This window comes from Nestor notabilis, unplaced genomic scaffold (genome assembly GCF_000696875.1).
Source record: "Nestor notabilis isolate BGI_N333 unplaced genomic scaffold, ASM69687v1 scaffold1218, whole genome shotgun sequence".
Taxonomy (NCBI): Eukaryota; Metazoa; Chordata; class Aves; order Psittaciformes; family Psittacidae; genus Nestor; species Nestor notabilis.
This window is the reverse complement of record NW_009940335.1, coordinates 53210-71896: the sequence shown is the minus strand read 5'-3', so window position 1 is coordinate 71896 and position 18687 is coordinate 53210. Positions and strand designations below refer to the sequence as shown.

Here is an 18687-nt window from a genome sequence, read left to right as displayed (position 1 = left end):
TCTCCTTCTTAGTAGCTGGTGCAGAGCAAACATTACTTAGCAACAACTAAAACCATCGGTGTTATCAGCATTGTTCCCAGGCTGAAAGTCAAAACCACAGCACTGCACCAGCTACTGAGAGGAGAAAAATGACTGCTACAGCTGAGCCCAGGACACCTTGTAAAGGTAAATAATTTGACTACTGATATTGCCAACTTGACTACAGCTGGCAGCAGAATTACTCCTTTTTCCCCCCTTCTCCTTTCATTATATAAACCATTTTCCTCATTTCTTAGTTAAAAGCTCTTCTCATAAGTCTTCTTAAGAGGCACCCGAGGAAGCTATGTCTTCAGCATTATCCATCCTCAGACAAGTTCCCTTTGCATGGCTTTTCCTCCTAACCACAGTCCTTGTACCGACTGTGCTAATCTCCAATCATTTTTCTGGCTTTCACACTTCCAAAACCAAAGAATTTTGCCATAGTTCACCAGTACACACTCTTCTTCGAGTATCATTCTGGCATGGTTATTTTGATTCGCTCCAGGCACTAGCACTTGTCTTAACAAGTTAAAATCTACTGCTGATCCTTCCTGTAACCTTCAGGATCTTTTTCAGCCTCCACACCCTGTCCTTCCCCCTGTAGTCCATGATTCTCCCACTCACTAGCAACACCTTAAGCAGTTTTTCCTCAGCCAGGGTAATTCACGCTCCTGTATGTGCTCTTTTGGGAATCCTTGGGGTCTTCTCCCTATTGTCTTTCATCCTGCGCATGTGTTGTTACAGCCTCTCCTTTGGGTCATTTTTTTTGGGTGCCTTTACCCATGCAAGAAGAATAACATATACAAAACCATGAACTGTAAATCAATTATGTGTCAGGTAACACACTTAAGATATAGCTAGGATCTTTATGAACTGATAGGCTGAGCACTACTGCACTCACAGCCCTGATAAGCCACCCAGGGGCCTTTGCTGGCCAAGGAAAGGCAGGCAGAAGGAGCAGCAGCATTCCCACACCTCTCTGGGACAGATCCACAGTGCTGCTGGGGTGCCCTCTGCCACCAGCTCTCTTGACACTGATGGCATCAGCAACCTCACCAAATGGCCCAGTGCCTCCTGGCTGTCCAACTAGCCTGACCAGCCTGCTGGTTTTGGTTTTTCCTTTAGGATTTAATACTTCTGCGTGTTGATGCTTTCCCTCTTGGAAGCTTAAGCTAACAGTCCTCTGACTTCTACCTCTCTTTTGGAGGTGTAAGCTGCTTTACTCACCTTGTTTGCCACTTCTGCTTCTCTTGCTACTTGTTGACTGCTTTCTTCTTGTAAGGAAACAAGCCTTTAGCCACACCACAGTAATTCCTCCTCCTCCTCTCAGCACCTAACTTCCAGGTGCTGTGATGAAGGCCCATGTATCCCTTTTCCACCATATCGTCACTTGATCCATTGGCATTTTTATCACACTGCCCTACCTGCATACCTGGCCCACAAGGATTCTGTCCCACCATTCATAGCTGGAGACAGGGTTTAAAGAAATTGAAGTCGTTATAGAGGGCGGGTTGATCAATGGCTGTTAAGAAATGATTTAGATGTAACTGACACCTCAGAAAGTCCTACTCCTTTGACTGTAAGAAGCTGTGCAAGGTGTTCAAACTGTAAGATGTGTATTAGGAAAAACTTCTTCCTGTGAGGGTGCTGAGGTGCTGGCACAGGATGCCCAGAGAAGCTGTGGCTGCCCCATCCCTGGCACTGTTCAAGGCCAGGTTGGACACAGGGGCTTGGAGCAACCTGCTCTAGTGGAAGGTGTCCCTGCCCGTGGCAGGGGGTTAGAGCTGGATGAGATTTAAGGTACCTTTCAACCCAAAGTGTTCTATGATTCTGTGATGATAGGTGTGGTTTCCTCTCCTCTCAGCTGCTGACCACTCTTCAAAACAGGATGCAGCATTGAAGATAGCCCTTCTTTGAGCAGGGGTTTAGCCCAGGTAACTTCCAGGAGCTCTTTCCAATATAAATTTTTCCTAGATTCTATTAATATTTTCTCTAACTCAATGTGGATACTGGGGGGTTTTTAGTTACCATGCAGCAATAGCTTCCGAAGTAGCTCAGTAAGAAATACTTTGTGATCAATGGCAAGTAGCTATTTGTAAATCAAGAATCATCTAGTATTTATCTGGGAAATAGAAATGCCCTTGTCTAGTATTGCCATTCTGAATCACCCTGTGAAATACTATACAAAGTTAGAACAGCCTAGAACCATCTCCAGGATGTCACTTCTGTATTCCTAAAAGAGAGAGGGATTTCACAATGCCTGTGTTAGCTTCTTTCACAGCCAACTCCTCATTCAAATTATAAGGTAGCACACAAAGGAACTAAATACTGGTTCAGAGCAAATTCAGCTTCCACCAGGTCTGAATTCTGCACTGATGGCACTTGAACTGGAAGGACAAAAAGACTGACTGCCCGTCAAAGAGTGTGTGTATATAGAATGTTGTTTGAGGGTGAACTCCAGAGCTGGGACTGGTCTTAACATTGCATCTAGTAGATGTAGTTATGCTAATTCTCAATTTGCACTTAAAGCACAATGGCTTTTTAAATGCAAGCTGTTGTGTGATAACACTAAAAATTCTGTGCCAGGTTTGGTTTGGGTTTTTTTTCCCTATGTTACTGAATAAATCAAACGGGACTCATGCATTTGCAGGGAATTGCATAGATTGATCCTTTGTGGTATTCCAGCATTTGTGAAGAAAAGGTGAAGCTTAACTGGCAACAGTGCCTGCATGAAACCACAGCTCCTATGTTTTCTTGCTGAGCAATCCAGGGTTAGCAGGTCACCAGAAGTATCTGCATGTAATGCTGTTTCCTAAACAGAAAAGCTCATAACAGGAGCATATTTGATATTTGGCCCATCTTTTCAATGCACATCTTTTGTGCAATCATCAAGAGAGACCTTCAATACATGAGCACTACAGAGCTGAATGTTTCAGTGCCTTCTTGGAGCTGATGCTCAAGTTATTTCTTGCATATAAAGCAGATTTAAAAAAAAATAAGTCACACTGCAGGAAGAGCTTGTTTAACAAAAGCTATGTTTATCTCATCAGCTGTGTAGCTTAGCAGGAGTGATTTGACAGAGAAGAGCATGGGTTGAGGGGGTTCTATTTTGGGCTAGCTCTAGTCTGATCCTGTGAACTGAACACCCGTTAGCAGCTGGAGAGCATTAGGGGTAACCCCTGGGGTGCATATTCTACTTTAGCCCTATCAGAAAAGATGCCATGTTTGCTGTGTGCTCCAAGGCTGCTTGACAATATGAACCCAGCACAGTAAGCAGAGACCATCAGGAGTTCCTTCTCAAAAGCACATTCCTGACCCAGGCTAACACTATGTGAATGCATTTGCCAACACATGACTACAGAAAATAACAGCTACAGAAGAAGCTCAAGGATAGAACATGGATGCCAGCTTTAGCATGATCAAGCCTCCAGTACCAGAGCAGTTGGTACATACAGAGCTCAGGTCATTTCTTGCTTATTTGACAAGCCACATTTGAAATGTGAGTTTCTAAGAACGTGCTATGGGGGGATGATAACAGCTGCCAGTGGGCGCTAAAGAATGCTCTTTTTCAGCAAAACATTCCCTCTATGTGCCTTAACATCTTTACTCTTCCTTCCTCCCTCCTCTATACCCTACCTCAAGCTGTCTCCTAATCAAAATTAACTGGAGTGAAGGCAATAATATCAACAGTCCCAATAAACTGCTGCAGCAGGTTATAGATGGGCAGGAACGACCAACAGAGATTCAAATTTTTTCTGCCTGATACCAGGACAAGAGAAGGGCTTAAAATACTCACTGGAAATGAAAAAATTAGGAAAAAAAATACATTAGCCTGATACACTTTACAGTCAGAGTCAGATGGGATTTCCATTTGTGTATCAGCAATTCAGATTCTTTTTCCTAAAGCAAGAAATTACATGCAAACAGTATTCTAATAGAAGACAAAGACTGGGACTTTGAGTGAAGAAGAGAAAGACTTATTTCAGGTTATGGTTTCCACAGCAACTTTTAATCTTATCCCTCGTGGCTGTCTGTCTAATAGGGTCTTTCACAACATTTATATATAATGAGATGTTCTGCTGATGAAAAAATTATTAGGAAATTAATTTCTCATGGAAGAACCATAACTTTTTCTGTATATAGTCACAGCCTCACACAGAGAGAAATGTATGTATGCATAAAGATGTCTGCATATATGCATACATTTTAATTTTTGCTATATGCAGCACCAAGAAATAGGCAACCACTGTTGATTACACAAGAATGGCAATGATAAAGAATGTGATAGTAAGTGCAGCTGGTATAGATTCAGACCTGAAGACAGGCAGTGCTCATGAAGGTATCATAGCTCTGCAGGCACTAAGCAGCCTGATTAAGGAGACAGCCCTATCAATACACTAACTGGTGGTGTTCAATTCTAACCTTCCCAATTTGACTGTTTCAAGCAGGTTGGAGATAAAGGCAAACAGCCAAGCCAGAGCTTTCCAGTAGCTGGCACACCCAGCTTTATTTAATATAACATTCCTCTCTCACAAGAGATGAAGTAAGTACGAGACATTTCTGTACTAAGCACATTCTGCATGTGGCCACTTGTTTTGCACAGAAGAGAGGGTTGTATGCTTCAGAGAGAAATCTCACACAGAGAGTATTTCAGGGGGGTTGTCCATGGTTTCTTTTTCATATGCACACATAGAAATCCAAAATACAAACACTGCTAGGCATGAACACTACTCTATGGCGATATAAGCTCTGTTAGACTGTGGCAGCAGTCAGACAAAATCAATCTGAAAAGCACTTACCTTTGTTTGCTCAGCAGTACTTATTGGCAGCTGAGAGAACAGAATGAGTAAACAAGATGTTCAGAGCTCAGTACAGAGTGCCAAGATTAAAGTTAGAAGACACAGAGATGTATCATCGAATGCCTCTATAGTATGAAGTCATGTTTACAGCATCCTATTTCGTATTATAGCTCTGTTAGTGAATAAGCCTTGCATGGTGGGTTGACCATGGCGGGTCTGGCCAATCTGCCACCAGTTGCCCACCCAGACACTCTCTCACTCCCCCTCCTTAGCAGGACAGGGGAGAAAATATGATGAAAAACTCATGGCTCAAGATAAGGACAGGGAGATCACTCAATAGTTGGTATCATGAGCAAAGCAGACTTGACTTGAGGAAATTAATTTGTCACCAATTGATACCAGTAGGACAGTGAGAAATAAAAACAAAACTAAAACCACCTTATCCCCTAAACCAGTCTTCTTCCCAATTTACCTCTGGCTCCCCACCCCCAGCAGTGCAGGGGGATGAGAAATGGGGGTTGGGGCCAACTCATAACATTCATCTCTGCCACTTGTTCCTCACACTGCTCCCAGGCTCCAGTGTAGGTCCTTCTCGTGGGATACAGTCCTTCATGAACTGCTCCAGTGTGGGTCCCTTCCCCAGGGTGCAGTCCTTCAGGAACAGACTGCTCCAGCGTGGCTTCCCCACAGGTCACAAGTCCTGCCACTTGCTCCAGCGTGGGCTCCTCTCCGGGGTTGTAGCTCCCACCAGGAGCCTGCTCCAGCACGAGGTCTGCCATGAGCTGCAGGGTGGGTATCAGTGCAAATCCCCAAATTAAGGCAGGCTGGTAATTCCAGCTAACTGAAGAAGAGGATGATCAGTCCACTTTTGGAGAGCTGCAGAAGTGCTCTCCAAGTTGGCCTAGCTCTGTGACTGTTCTGTAGCACTGTACACACTATCCAGGTAGTCCCCATATTCTTAGGTTAATCTGCAAGCAAGATGCTTTTGCTTTGAGAGCTGGCTTCAGTACCATTTCTTTCCCAAAGAGAAGACAGAGGGATGGGAAGTTTTGCCTGTGGGAATACAGCAATTAACAGACTTGAAGAGTTCTTGCAGAAGCTTCCTGGGCTACAACTAGGAGCAAGATGCAGAGGTTTGGGTACAACCTCTCCAACCGTAAGGCAAACTACCAGTCAGTCAGGCTCCCATAAAAGCTGCTCAGGCTTTTCAGGACCTTTGCCACCAAGGATACCAACTGCAGGAAGTGCAAGATATCAGGTGAGGTATCCCAAGGAGATCTCAGTGAAAGGAATAATCTGTTGCATTCTTTCTCATGCAGCAAGAGATCATTCCTCGTCTCTCTCTGTTCCAGAGTTCTCTGCACCAGGCATCAGATTAAATATCGTCAAGGCATGGGAGCCAGGATCAGTGCTAGAGAACATCACAAGCCTTCACAGAAGAATAAAAGACTGGGAACCAGGAATCAAAACAGAAGCCAGTTTAGATGAGCCCCAGCCTGAACAAGGAGATCCAAGAGGCTTTTCTGGGTACTGTGTGCTAAATTCTGTGTGAATTGATTTGATAATATAGTCAAAACCACTAGAAAATACATGAGAAACCCAGCAGCATTTGTAGTGATAGCTTAATAATGACAAGAGGCAGAACCTGGATAAAGTGGGGCAAAAAACCTCCTTATCTTTTTTGTTTCTACTCTTCTTAGGGGGAAGTTTTACAAATACAAATGAACAAGGAGTTTGTGGTTCTCCTCTTTCTCCGAGAATATTATTGCTTATTATGATGAACCAGGTAAAACAGCATCTACTTTCCAGAGCAGAGCTTAGTCCACGATTTCTTGGTTACATGCAACATTATCAGCAATGAGTAGGTACAGTCCCATTCAGAGAAAGCATAATATTGTATCAGAGATATATTTTTATTGTGTCTGAACTATGTAAAAAAATCAGTGATAACCAAGATTGTCCGAAAAGCTTCACTGATGTTTCTTTGAGCTGGATCCTCTTGCTGCTGGGAGTGGTACAAGGCAGCATGTAAAATATGGAGGGAAAAAAACAGGCTATGATGTTTTGCATAATAATGGAGGACAGATGTCACCAAAGGACAAATACAACGCTGCATATTACACACTTGAATTTGGTAGGTGAGCTTATATTTGCAGAAGCTGAAGCACAAGAGTAATTTATTGTCAAGAGCAACTAATTTTCTATTATGTATTGGTGAAAAACAAACCAAGAGATCAAGGAGACCTGGAGTAAATATGTCTCCCAGGAGGAGTTCAATGAATAACACTAGAAAATTCAAAACCAAGTCATGTTTTGAAACCTTTTGTTCCCCCTTCACCCTCCCCCTCTCCAAAAAAAAAAAGCAAACCTCTTAAAACCTCTTATAAAGAAATACATCATTTAGAGGATCTGGAACCTACTAAAGCAACTGTAACTTGGTGCCAAAAAGAAAAGGAAAGAGAATTGGATAATAAAATTCTTAGAGAAGATAAATCTCAATAAACTGAGAAAACTAGTGATGAGAGGATTGGGGAGACAAGTTTAAGGAAATAAAGAGAAAATGAAAGATAAAAACAGGTAATAGCATAAAGAAGCACCATTAAGAGCACAAACAAAAACTATTCCAGGACAGAGAAGTGAGAAAATAAAACAGAAGTCCCATGTGGTTAAATCACGAGCTCTTCACTGCCTCCAGCACAACAGGAACTGACACAGGTTGCCCAGAGAAGCTGTGGCTGCCCCATCCCTGGCAGTGTTCAAGGCCAGGTTGGACACAGGGGCTTGGAGCAACCTGCTCTAGTGGAAGGTGTCCCTGCCTGTGGCAGGGGGTTGGAGCTGGATGAGCTTTAAGGTCCCTTCCAATACAAAACCTTTTATGCTTCTGTGATGATTCTATGGCAGATGCATACAGACATACAGACACAAAGGCAGAAAGACTAAGCCAGAAAGACATTAAAAGCGGCAGGACAATATTCCATATAGTTATTAGTGGAGAACCAAAGAAAATACTGTTTTCTCATCAGAGAAGAAAAGCTATGACAAAGAAGGCTAGACCAAAAAATACAGCAATAAGAAATACTAATATAGGAAACCAAGCTTTTCACTGAACTATCAAATACCCTTAGGACATGTGTCCCATTTCCAAAGTCTGCAAGAAAATTATTTCCCTTCTTCATCTCAATCCTAGTGTTGCAAGTTTGGATTTAAAACAAATCTTGTTCATAATCTGAAGTTACATTCCAATTTGTGGGGTTCTAAGCAGAACTTTTGGTCAACTTTCAGAAAGAGAATAAAGAACCGTTCAGCAGCATCACACCTACTTCCAGGAGATAAATCGCTCATAGATGAATCAGAAAGCAGACATCATCACTATCACCAAGTGCCCTATAAACATTATGAGTGAAAGTCCACACAATAAACAGGAGTGGTTTCATCTATAACCACATCAAGTGCTAAAAAGCACAAGTGACGTTCAAACAACCATGTGTCTGACTAAATAGTCAGTCTGCAACAGCCCTGGAGCAAGGCCTCATGCTCCCAGCCTTTATTTTATTGTGGGTTTTGTCAGAATGTGCAAATAACAAGCTCCCAATTGCTGTTTAGTAGCTCTCTTACAGTGATTATTCAATAAATAATCAGCATCTTCCCAGCAATTCTGACGAGGCCACAGAAGAATAGGTGGAAGTTTGCAGTCTAAACATTTGCCTTGCTTAAATTTGCTTTCAGTGCAAATAACACCGGTGAAAGACCACCAAAGGCTTTTGTGCAATTAAGGATAAAAAGGAGGGTAAATATACCCATGAAAAAGAAATTAAGAATGAAAAAATAAAAATCCTCAAGTTGCTTATTTTCTAGACCTCCTCCAAGAGACCAAATACATAACTTGGATTATTCTTTGAATCACGCCCAGATGCCTATCCCATACAAAATCAGCATGGCAGAAAATATTTAAGTGATTTTGTTCTCAAAATACTCAACAGATCAGCTACAAAGTTAAATCCAGGTGGGAAATGGGCACTTTCCCAGCAGCCAGCCCAAGAGAACACACCTCTGGCAGCACGGGAACCCTGCCCAGCAGCCAGGTCTTTCCTTCCTTCCCCTTTTCCTCCTGAGGTGTGTGTCTCATGGCTTTTAGCCCTTTGGTGTGCAGCTCGTGAGACCAAGAAACATGACACACGCTGTTGATGGCAGGCAGAGAGGAACCCACCAAAGCCTATGCCAAGATCTTCCCGTATGACAAAAGCCTGTCCTTCACCACTCATGATCAGCAGTTAATGTATCCAGCAATAGGCAGTGTGAATGGAAAAAGTAATAAATCACATTATTAAGAATCAAGCTGCGACGACCCATCATCATGCTTGCTTAGACTTACTGTTTTGCTCTGTCAACCCCCTTCTCTAGTCTTTCCTCTCTGCTTCCATACAAAAACATTCAATTCACAGATCTTTGTGTCTTACCCCAAGCACCAAGGCCTTCCTCTCTGAGCGTATGCATTGCCCTACTGCTTGGCTAATCCTTTCAGAGACAATGCTATTAGCAGAGCTGAGAGGCCCACTAGAATCGTTGTTGCCCGTTGGCAGCTTGGATGTAATATATACTCCTGTGATCAAAAGCTCCAGTGAATTGCAGACCCTTAAAAAAGAAGGAAACTATGTGAAACTATCTACCACTTGTGCCAGTATTATAACACACACAAAAGATGAGCAGAAAATTAAGTGAGCTTGTTTAATTATTACGCTCTGCCGAGAAGCATTATTCATGTCCCAGCCTTCCTTACTATCACCCGCACTAGCCACATTGTTCTCTTTGGCCTAATAAGTTTTGTTAATCATACACAACAGCTTGAAAAGCACGAGGGCCAACTTCATTGCAGAAGGAAGATATGACAATTAGGCAGCTGAGGCCTTTTAATGCCTGCAACATGTGGGCTCACTTGAGCTGTGGGTTGATAACTCCAGCTTTTTGCTGGCGGTAAGCAGGTGATGATCAAAGCCATACTACAGTGCTCTAAGCTAATTTTCTGAGCTTGCAGCAGCACTGGCTCTTGGGCCATCCCAGAAATATGAAATCAAGCAAACCATAGTCCACATGGCTGTTAAGAGCTGTGGAACCTCCAGCAAAGCCCATTTTACCAACACAAAGTTGCTAAAATGGAAAAAATGCTGCATTTGCACCTGCAGTCTGTTACTCCAGCACAGAAATATGTCAGTCATTGACTTGAAGAAAGACAGCACAGAGCCCATTTTCAAACAACATTCAGAGAGGTATTAAACTGACTTGGTCCTTAACAGTTTCAAACGTTTCAAGAGCTGTACTGATACTTCAAGAAAGAGAGAAATAATTTACTGAAACAGGTAAACCACTTTTTTCAGGTCAGGAAGGACAAATGCTTTTGTGGGGCAATTTTGAGCGTTCTGCTGGTGTGCAATGAAGTAAGGTCTGAGATTTGTTAGCTGAAGTACAGGTAACTGTGTACCATCAGTGGCTGAGCTGGTATTAGACTGCTTGTGCCTACACTGTCAACAGTTCATATACACCATTCTTGAACTGTAATTCTGGTAGATACTCTCTGATAAGACAGGAGGCTTGACTGCTTCTGTTTTCAGCCATGATGGTGTGGATCTGAAGTTCTTAGTCTGCAATATAAATTAAAATATGTACCATTGCATTACACTGCAGAATTTAATGGAACCATCATACTCACAGAGTCCAAACAAAAAAGAAGAACAGAAGAAACCCAGTAGGTAACACTACTTTTGCAAAACAACTGTGAGCTCTGTGAGCAAAGGGATAAGGCACAGAAGGTGAAACCCAAACCGACAGAAGGAAGCAGCAAGCACCTTCACAAAGTCTAAACAGGACAGACTTTGAATCTTCTTTAATGCAATTGGAAACAGATTTTGAAATGTTGGTATTTTCAGCAAAATAGATGATAATGAAAAATAGGATTCCGCAATCCTAACTTCTCTGAAAAAGAATAGGCAGGCCACAAGCAATCCAGTTTAGGCACCTAAAATTACTGGAAGCTTTTGACTTTGATCTTTGCAACTCCCACTCTCATCAGCCAAATTGTTCTGAATGCCATTGAAAAGCATATCAGGAAATTAATCACCCTAACTTCAGAACACTGCTTAACTAGTTTGCAACAAACAACGCATGCAGCCATTAATTTAACTGTGAGCAGAAAACAAAATATGAAACAATTGCTCTTTCAGTATGCATTAAATGAGGCAGAAGTCCTGAGGAAAGAGCTGCATATTATCAGGCTGTTAAATATGTATCATGACGCACTGGAATTAGAAAGGAAGTAAAAGTTGCTGTGGCAAATTTATCACTGCTGCTGTACCCTATCTTACAGAATCATAGAATAGTTATCTTCTAAGTGTTTGAACTGCAACTAGAAAAGTAGAAGTTTCATAGCTGTGTTTGTCTCTAATACAGCATAAGGAAGTACACCAGTGTAAAATGTGTGTCTGTCTTCATCTGATCTTTAATCAGACAAATGTTTGCCATCAACAGCAATACACATTCTTAAGCAAAACATCAGAGTTTAGATTACTCTGAGAAGCTCAAATTTGAAAACATTAACTTCTAGAAGATTTAAAATTCAGCTTTATCCACTAGCATTGTAAATGTAATTTATAGTGTTCTTAGACAGAAAATTCACTACACCACTCTCCATCCAGTGCTTAAACAATTACTGAGGTACTCTGAATATACATGAAGATAGGGCCATCCAAACACTAGATACTCTCACAGATACACTGTTCCTCATTTCCCCCTCCAAACACACGCAGAGAAAATTGGGAGCTTTGTCAGACCAGACACATTGCAATGAAATTACATGTTTTACTGAAGAATACACAAAAAAATGCAAAACACACACACACACACAAAAAGGCCACTTACTGCAACCGGTGCTGCCAACCTGTTTGCCGATTTATGTAACCGGAGAGCTGAAAATAGGACATGAGTAAATTCAAATGGTTTCATGGGGCAAGATGCACAGTTGTTATGTCTAGAGCTCTCCTCTAGCTGCTAGAAAGACTTTCTTCAAAATCACAGAATGGTTTGGAATGGAAAATACAGTTATATTTGTGAGTTAAGTTCTTATTGGTTTATGTCTTGCTCTTGAATACACTATTGTTTTATTTTTCCCTTCACTGAAACTTTTGGTCACCCTGGGAGATATGACAGAATTGACACAGGTACATTTTCCCTCAGTTCTGCAGGCACACACTGGGCTAAGGAACCTGTCTGAGCATGTCTTCTCCTCTCTTCACCTGCCCCCAAAAAGCATATTCTGCATTTACAGTTTATCCATCTCTACATTGCCTTCTCCCAGTGTAGCATCCCCTGCTCTCCTGAAAAGACTCTTATCTTCAGCCTGCTACTCTTACTTTCTCCCATTTTAAGCCTCCATTTGGACTTTTACTCCATTCATACCCCATCACAGCTGTCTTACACAACTTGAAGAGTAGCAAACTATTATCTGAGTTCTCAGTATGACCCTGACCCAGTGTCCATGAAATCTCTACAGCTTGAGAAACTGCCATTGTACCAGAGGGATGTACGTTCAGTCTACTACACTTGCTCAAGGGAAAACTTAGGACTGCTGATGGAAACGAGGAGCTTGTTTGTGTCTACTCATTAGACTAGTTTGTGAACTGTCGTTCTTAAGCATAGAATTTTATGTCAGTAAATGCAGAACAACCAAAAGAATTCTAAAACCTCAAAACCGACCGTACTCTCAGAAAGAATCATTTTTCACCCTGGATGACTCTCTCCCATATATATAGTGCATTAATATCATAATAACTATGACTCTTACAAAATTCCAAACTCATTTTAAAGTTCCACCCCTTATTTTATCAGACTTTTCCAAAAGGACAATGCAACATCTGTGGAAATTTTTCTCAATCCATGCTTCCCACCACATTCTCCGCAATGAAATACATGTCCTTGTACCTGCACATAGTCAGCAAAGGAATTGTAGTACGTTTCAGGATCATCAAATGACTTACCTCTGCAGCTACAAAACAAGCATAAAGCCACACCACTGACAACAGCAACACTTGCAAATCCTCCTAGCAGGAAAAAGTCAAGCCTGGGGGAATTACCTGAGAAATAAGAAAAGAAAACTAGTTACAAAGCTAAATGTCAGTATGCACTGCCTACATGATGTTACTAGCTCCGTATCCAGAGCAGAAAGCTAATCCTCTACCCCCACAGCTCAAATGAACTGAGAGACACTGATGAGATGTGTGGATGCCAACCAGCAATAGGAAGCTGCCTCACAAACCCAGTCATTTGTGTGCACAAACACACTTTCATTTTCATCTGCCTGCACAGTCTCCTCTTCTTCAAATGATATTAGGCCTGCAACAACAGAAATGACCAGCCACTCCTGCAAAATGCTGTTATTAATGACTGGTCTATGCTGGCTTCTGTCCTTCTTGCCTCTACTTTGGTGATATGAGCACTTATTTAGCTGTTCTTACAAATCCTACTGGAATAGACTTCTAACAGTTCCAGCACTGCCAGCTGGGAACCAGAATTTTGCCCTTTGCTACCTTTGGCCCTGGGAAAGACAATTTGAAAGTCACAGACAGACATTGTCCAAAGAACTTTTCTCCAGACCATCACCACTGTGGGAAGCTGGACAAAACTCGACTTCAGGGGTACAAAGCTTCACATCAAAAATGAGTGAGCTGTATCCCAGTGGGTGCTGAAAGCAGTTTTTCTGCTATTGGTGATTAAAAAGGTTACCAAAGCAAAGCAATGTGTTGCATTTGTGTGGCAAGGTTTTGGTAGTGGGGAGGCTGAAGGGGTGCCTTCTGTGAGAAAATGCCAGAAGCTGCCCCCATGTCCAACAGAGCCAACGTCAGCTGGCTCCAAGATTGACCTGCTGCTGGCCAAGGCTGAGCCGGTCAAAAATGTGCCACTTGTCTTGTTTTTGTCCAGGATAGTTATTTTTCTTCCTAGTAGCTGGTGCAGTGCTGTGTTTTAGCTTTAGTCTGGGAACAGCACTAACAACACCCTGATGTTCTAGTTGTTGCTAAGTAATACTTACTCTGATCAAGGACTTTTCAGTCTCATGCTCTGCCAGTGAGGAGGGGCACGGGGAAGCCAGGAGGAAGCAGAGACAGGACACTTGACCCAAACTGGCCAAAGGGGTATTCCATAGCACAGCACGTCATGCCCAGTATAGAAACTGGGGGGAGTTACCCGGAAGGGACCGACTGCTGCTGGGGTTGGGCTGGGTATTGGTCAGTGGGTGGTGAGCAATTGTATTGTGCATCACTGCTGCTTACTGTTGTTTTTTCCTTTCCTCTTTTAGTTTTATATTCTCTCCCATTGTTATTACCCTTAGTAGTAGTAGTATCTTTTACTTGAGTTATTAAACTGTTCTTATCTCAACCCATGGGCTGATTTTCTTTTGATTCTCCTCCCCATCCTGCCCAGGGGAGGAAGAGAGGGGATGAGTGAATGGCTGCATGATTCTGAGTTACCAGCTGGGCTTAAACCGTGATACCACTCAGGACGAGTGAGTAGAGAAGCTGGGAGTGAAGCTGAGCCCAGAAAGAAGGGAGAGGTAAGGGAAAGGTGCTTTTAGATTTGCTTTTATTTCTCACAATCCTGTTCTGATTTTATTGGCAATAAATAATTGCCTCAAGTCCAGTCTGTTTAGCCCGTGACAGTAACCGGTGAATAATCTCTGTGTAGCCCGTGACAGTAACCGGTGAATAATCTCTGTGTCCTTATATTGACCCATGAGCTTTTAATCTTATTTTTCTCCCCTTGTCTTGTTGAGCAGGGGGTGTGATAGAGCAGCTTGGTGAGCACCAGGCAGCCAGCCAAGGTCAACCCACCAAAAGCAGAATGAGGAATTCTTGTAAAGTACAACAGGGATAGAAAGAAGCAAACAAGGGATAGAAACTCACTCAAAACTGTTAATTTCTCTGTCAACATGCAATAGGATTTTGGCTTATAATCCCACTAAACAATCTGTAGAACCCTGGAGTTCAGTGGGAACAGCTGCATAGAACAGCACAATGAAGCCCAAGAGCATAATGATACAGAACAACATTACTTACCTGGCAAGTCTAGGGACAGGCTCTGGTTTGTAGCTGGGTGGGTAACCAGGCAGGTGACAGTGGAAAGCTTGCTGTTGGCCCAGCTCAGTCTGGTCACTGTCCCATTGGGGTGATGGACTTCTTCACTGGTGCTGTGATTGCTTGGAGGAAGCCAGAAGATGTCAGCAGCTGGCTTTCCAGCAGATGCTTGACAAACAGCCCCTGTGCTCTTATTAAAGGTCAGAGTCACTGTGGGAGGGACTACAGAAGAGATAAAAAAAAAAGGCCACAACCATTTTTTCTAGTTCAGTATAAAATCACCAACTGAGACATGAAAAATAGGTGGTTTTCTTTTATTTTTGCACGACCAATTCAAGAGATTTTAAAATAATTTGGAATATTAGCACCAACAATCTTCAGGGGGAAAATATACAGCAAAAACTCCAAGGTGAATATCTCCAAAACTAGCTGTCTGAATCTGACAGTACTGCTTCTTCATGTTGTCCAAAAGGTGACTACAAGAGTAACAGAAGAAGATGGGGATGATAGAGAGAAGTGGATTAAATGAAGATTTGTAAGTATGGCAGCTTGTACTGAAGAAAACACATCTTGCTGAAGCTCCAGCTGAGATATTTAAAAGACTGTGTAGGTAGAATCAAGCATTTGATAGTAGGGGAGTAAAGGAGGAACTGGACAAAACTGTTCAGGCTGGAGTCAAACAACTCATACTCTGCATTTGACAAAACAGGACAAGGCTTGGACAATACCTAAGACAGTATCAGAAGAGTAAGACCCTGAAAAAACATACATAAATCAAGTGACAAAAAATTAACAGCAGCAATTATAGGGTACCCAAATTAATTTTTTAGTTGTATTCAGAAGACTTAACTAATATGGCCAGGCACAAAATCTCCTCCTATGCTGGTTTCGGTTAATGGAAACCTGTTTACCTGCCTAGCTGAAAAAGATGATTTGATGTATTTATTATGTTTCCTAATATTCTTTTGTTCTTGCTTATGTTGAAAATAGATTAATTTTTATTTTAGTGATGCAGTCTTATAGACAGCATTCAGTATTTCTGGAAGAGTTAAATATTTCCAGATAGCGTCCTGAAATTTTGCTTCCTTCCTATTCAGCTCTTACCCAGACAAAAGTCTTGGTTCAGCATCCTCTTGCTTAGCACATAGTAGCAATACTTATTTGATATCTTCTATTTGCATAACTTAACCAAGAGTGTGTACTCCTGGTTGCGTGAACATTCACACAACATTCAAAGCCCATGTTACACCTAAAGAACTCCCTCAGAAACTATGCAGGCTGTTGGGTTTGTGCATTTTAAAACCTCCCCTTTTCCCGAGTCAGAAAGTAGAAAAAAGGAAACACAAAACCCCAGATTATTTCTCCATAGAACAGCCAAGTCCTATGATGTAATTCCTCAAGCCTTCTTCCCTTCTCCAAATAGCCAGATTAAGTCATCTTACATCTTTAATTTCTAATTTAGGTCTTTTATCACCAAATCTAATCATTTTTATCTTCACACAATCACCCCAAAACCAAAAAACATCCCAAAATCACCCTCAAAGGGTGTTTCTTACCTATCACAGTCAGAAAGGAGAAAAAAAGAAAATTCCCTGCACTGTTGATGATTTCACAGGTGTAATTTCCCTCATCACCAAGGCTCACAGGGTAAATACGAAGAGCAGGGTCACTGTCAGGTGAGTATTTCCATGTCATCCTCTCACTGCAGTTTAACTTCCTCGTCTCATTGCGATCACTTCTATAGGCCAACAAGCAGCAAGTGCTGCATTTTCTCTTCCATATCACCATGAGCAAAGACACTTTGGAGACGTAAGGGCAACTCAACACAGCCTCATGACCAGCCTCCACACTCACCACGTCATAAGCTGCATAACAAGAAAAGATATAAACAGTGATGTTGCATCCATTGTCAAAGGCACGAAACTTTTGGCTTCATCACACTTAGGAATTTCCACTTCTTTACTGTGCTTGCAGCCTTTGGGACACATTGCTTTGAGCAGGCATATATAAGTAGTATTCAAATTCCAGGTCCAGCTTCCTGCTGTTGCTCTCTGAAGTCTGGAAGCACAGTGGAGATGGTGCCTTTTCACTACGGACACTATGAAGTTATGTGATGCACGCTGATGAGATGCAAGTCCTCCATCTTTTTTTAGGCAACAGATTTCTATCACTAACTTGGGCTTTGTAAAACCAATTGGGAAGGCACGATTCACCCTTAAGGGAAGGGAAACTACTTTAAAAGTATTATTTTGTTACCGAATTAGGCACCTTGGTTAAAGTGCAAGTAAAAAGGGGGACATCGATACACACCTGTAACAGAGTTAAAACCCAAGATCACTTGGTGCAGTAGTTCATGAAGGAAATTTAGCAAGGGGCATACATAGATGCCTTTTCTACCAGAAATCATAGCTCTGATATTGTCACAGTTGAACAGGAGATGTGTCTTCAGATGATCTGTGCTAGATTCCTATCAGATATATCATCCTGTACCACTCTGCATGGCACACAGTTATTTTTCCAGCTGAACTGACATCGCTTTTTGCATTTACACTAATCAGTAAGAAGAATTTCCCCTGATGGACTGTGAAGTTTCAGTGTACTGGTAAGTTGGAAATAGAAAGTACCAAAGTGTCCTGCATGTAGTTTTGGATCTTTCATACTTACCTGTCCCTTCAACCAGATTTATCAGCAAGAGAAGAAATGCAGCCAGAACTGCCCATGTCTGAGCCATCTCTAGCAGAAGGAATCAGCACTGCATAAAGTGAAGGCAAAGAAAATAGCATGCAGTAACAAAGTGTTGTGCAAAACCCTTCAAAGAGAACATGTAGTAAAACCTCAGTTTCCTTTGAAAACAGAAGTTCTAAATAAGACCCCATGTCAAGTATCATTTTTGTACTGAAGTAAAAGAGTTTTGAAACTAAAAAACAACACTACCACTTACAAACAAGTTTTTAAAATCCAGGATCTCTGATACCATTTTCATGGAATCATAGAATCAGCTGGGTTGGAAAAGACCTTTAAGTCCAACCGTTACCCCAGGACTGCTAAGTCCACCACTAACCCATGCCACCAAGGGCCTCATCTACATGGTTTTTAAGCACTTCCAGGGATGGCGATTCCACCATTGCCCTGGGCAGCCTGTTCCAATGCCCAAACACCCTTTTGATGGAGGAATTTTTCTTAATATCCAATCTAAACCTCCCCTGGCGTAGCTTGAGGCTGTTTCCTCTTGTCCTGTCGCTTGTTACTGGAGAGAAGAGAACAGCCACCTCCTTTTACAGGCATGTCTACAGGAGATCTACAGGATTTTACAGGCATCTCTAGCTGCTTATTATTCATGCCCAGTTGGCTAGCACAAGGATAGCTACAGACCTCTTACTGCTGCCTCATAGTCTTACCTGCAGAAGATGAAGAAAAGGTTTTGTTAAAGCAAACACGCACACATTACAATTCTTTCTGAATAATCAGCGTTATAGCCTATATAGGAAGATTTAGACTTCATCAGAGTTCATCAACTATTTGACAAAGAAATGATTCCTAACTCTTGCAAGTTTTTAATTTCTTGAAGGGTAGTAGAAGGGTACTATTTCTGCAGTAGAACAAAAAGGGCAACCATCCTATTGCAAGAGATCAAAAGCATGTGAGCTCGTTTCCTGCTTTCATAGACACAGTGAATTGAAGAGGCATCTAGTAACTTACGCTATTCTACAACTATATACACTTTTTAACAAACCATATCTCCTAAACTGCCAGCT

General features: G+C 41.9%; 1 protein-coding gene across 1 annotated transcript; it reads right to left on the bottom strand.

Moving 5' to 3' along the window:
• Positions 1-10336: 10336 nt before the first annotated feature.
• LOC104410185 (cell surface glycoprotein CD200 receptor 1-B-like) lies at positions 10337-17663 on the bottom strand. Its single transcript, XM_010020281.1, has 5 exons — positions 17597-17663; positions 16489-16797; positions 14915-15154; positions 12786-12937; positions 10337-10453 (listed from the first exon to the last, which is right to left on the bottom strand). Exons 1-5 carry the CDS (start codon positions 17661-17663, stop codon positions 10337-10339), a joined length of 885 nt encoding a protein of 294 aa, XP_010018583.1.
• Between the last annotated feature and the right edge of the window lie 1024 nt (positions 17664-18687).

What these genes read in the sequence shown, in the direction of transcription:
- LOC104410185 (XM_010020281.1), bottom strand. Translation starts at nt 17,663, where the DNA reads ATGGCTCAGACATGGGCAGTTCTGGCTGCATTTCTTCTCTTGCTGATA. An exon ending in AAATCTGGTTGAAGGGACAG is followed by an intron (nt 16,798 to 17,596) that starts GTAAGTATGAAA and finishes CTTGTTATGCAG; the next exon opens with CTTATGACGTGGTGAGTGTG. An exon ending in CTCCTTTCTGACTGTGATAG is followed by an intron (nt 15,155 to 16,488) that starts GTAAGAAACACC and finishes TCTCTTCTGTAG; the next exon opens with TCCCTCCCACAGTGACTCTG.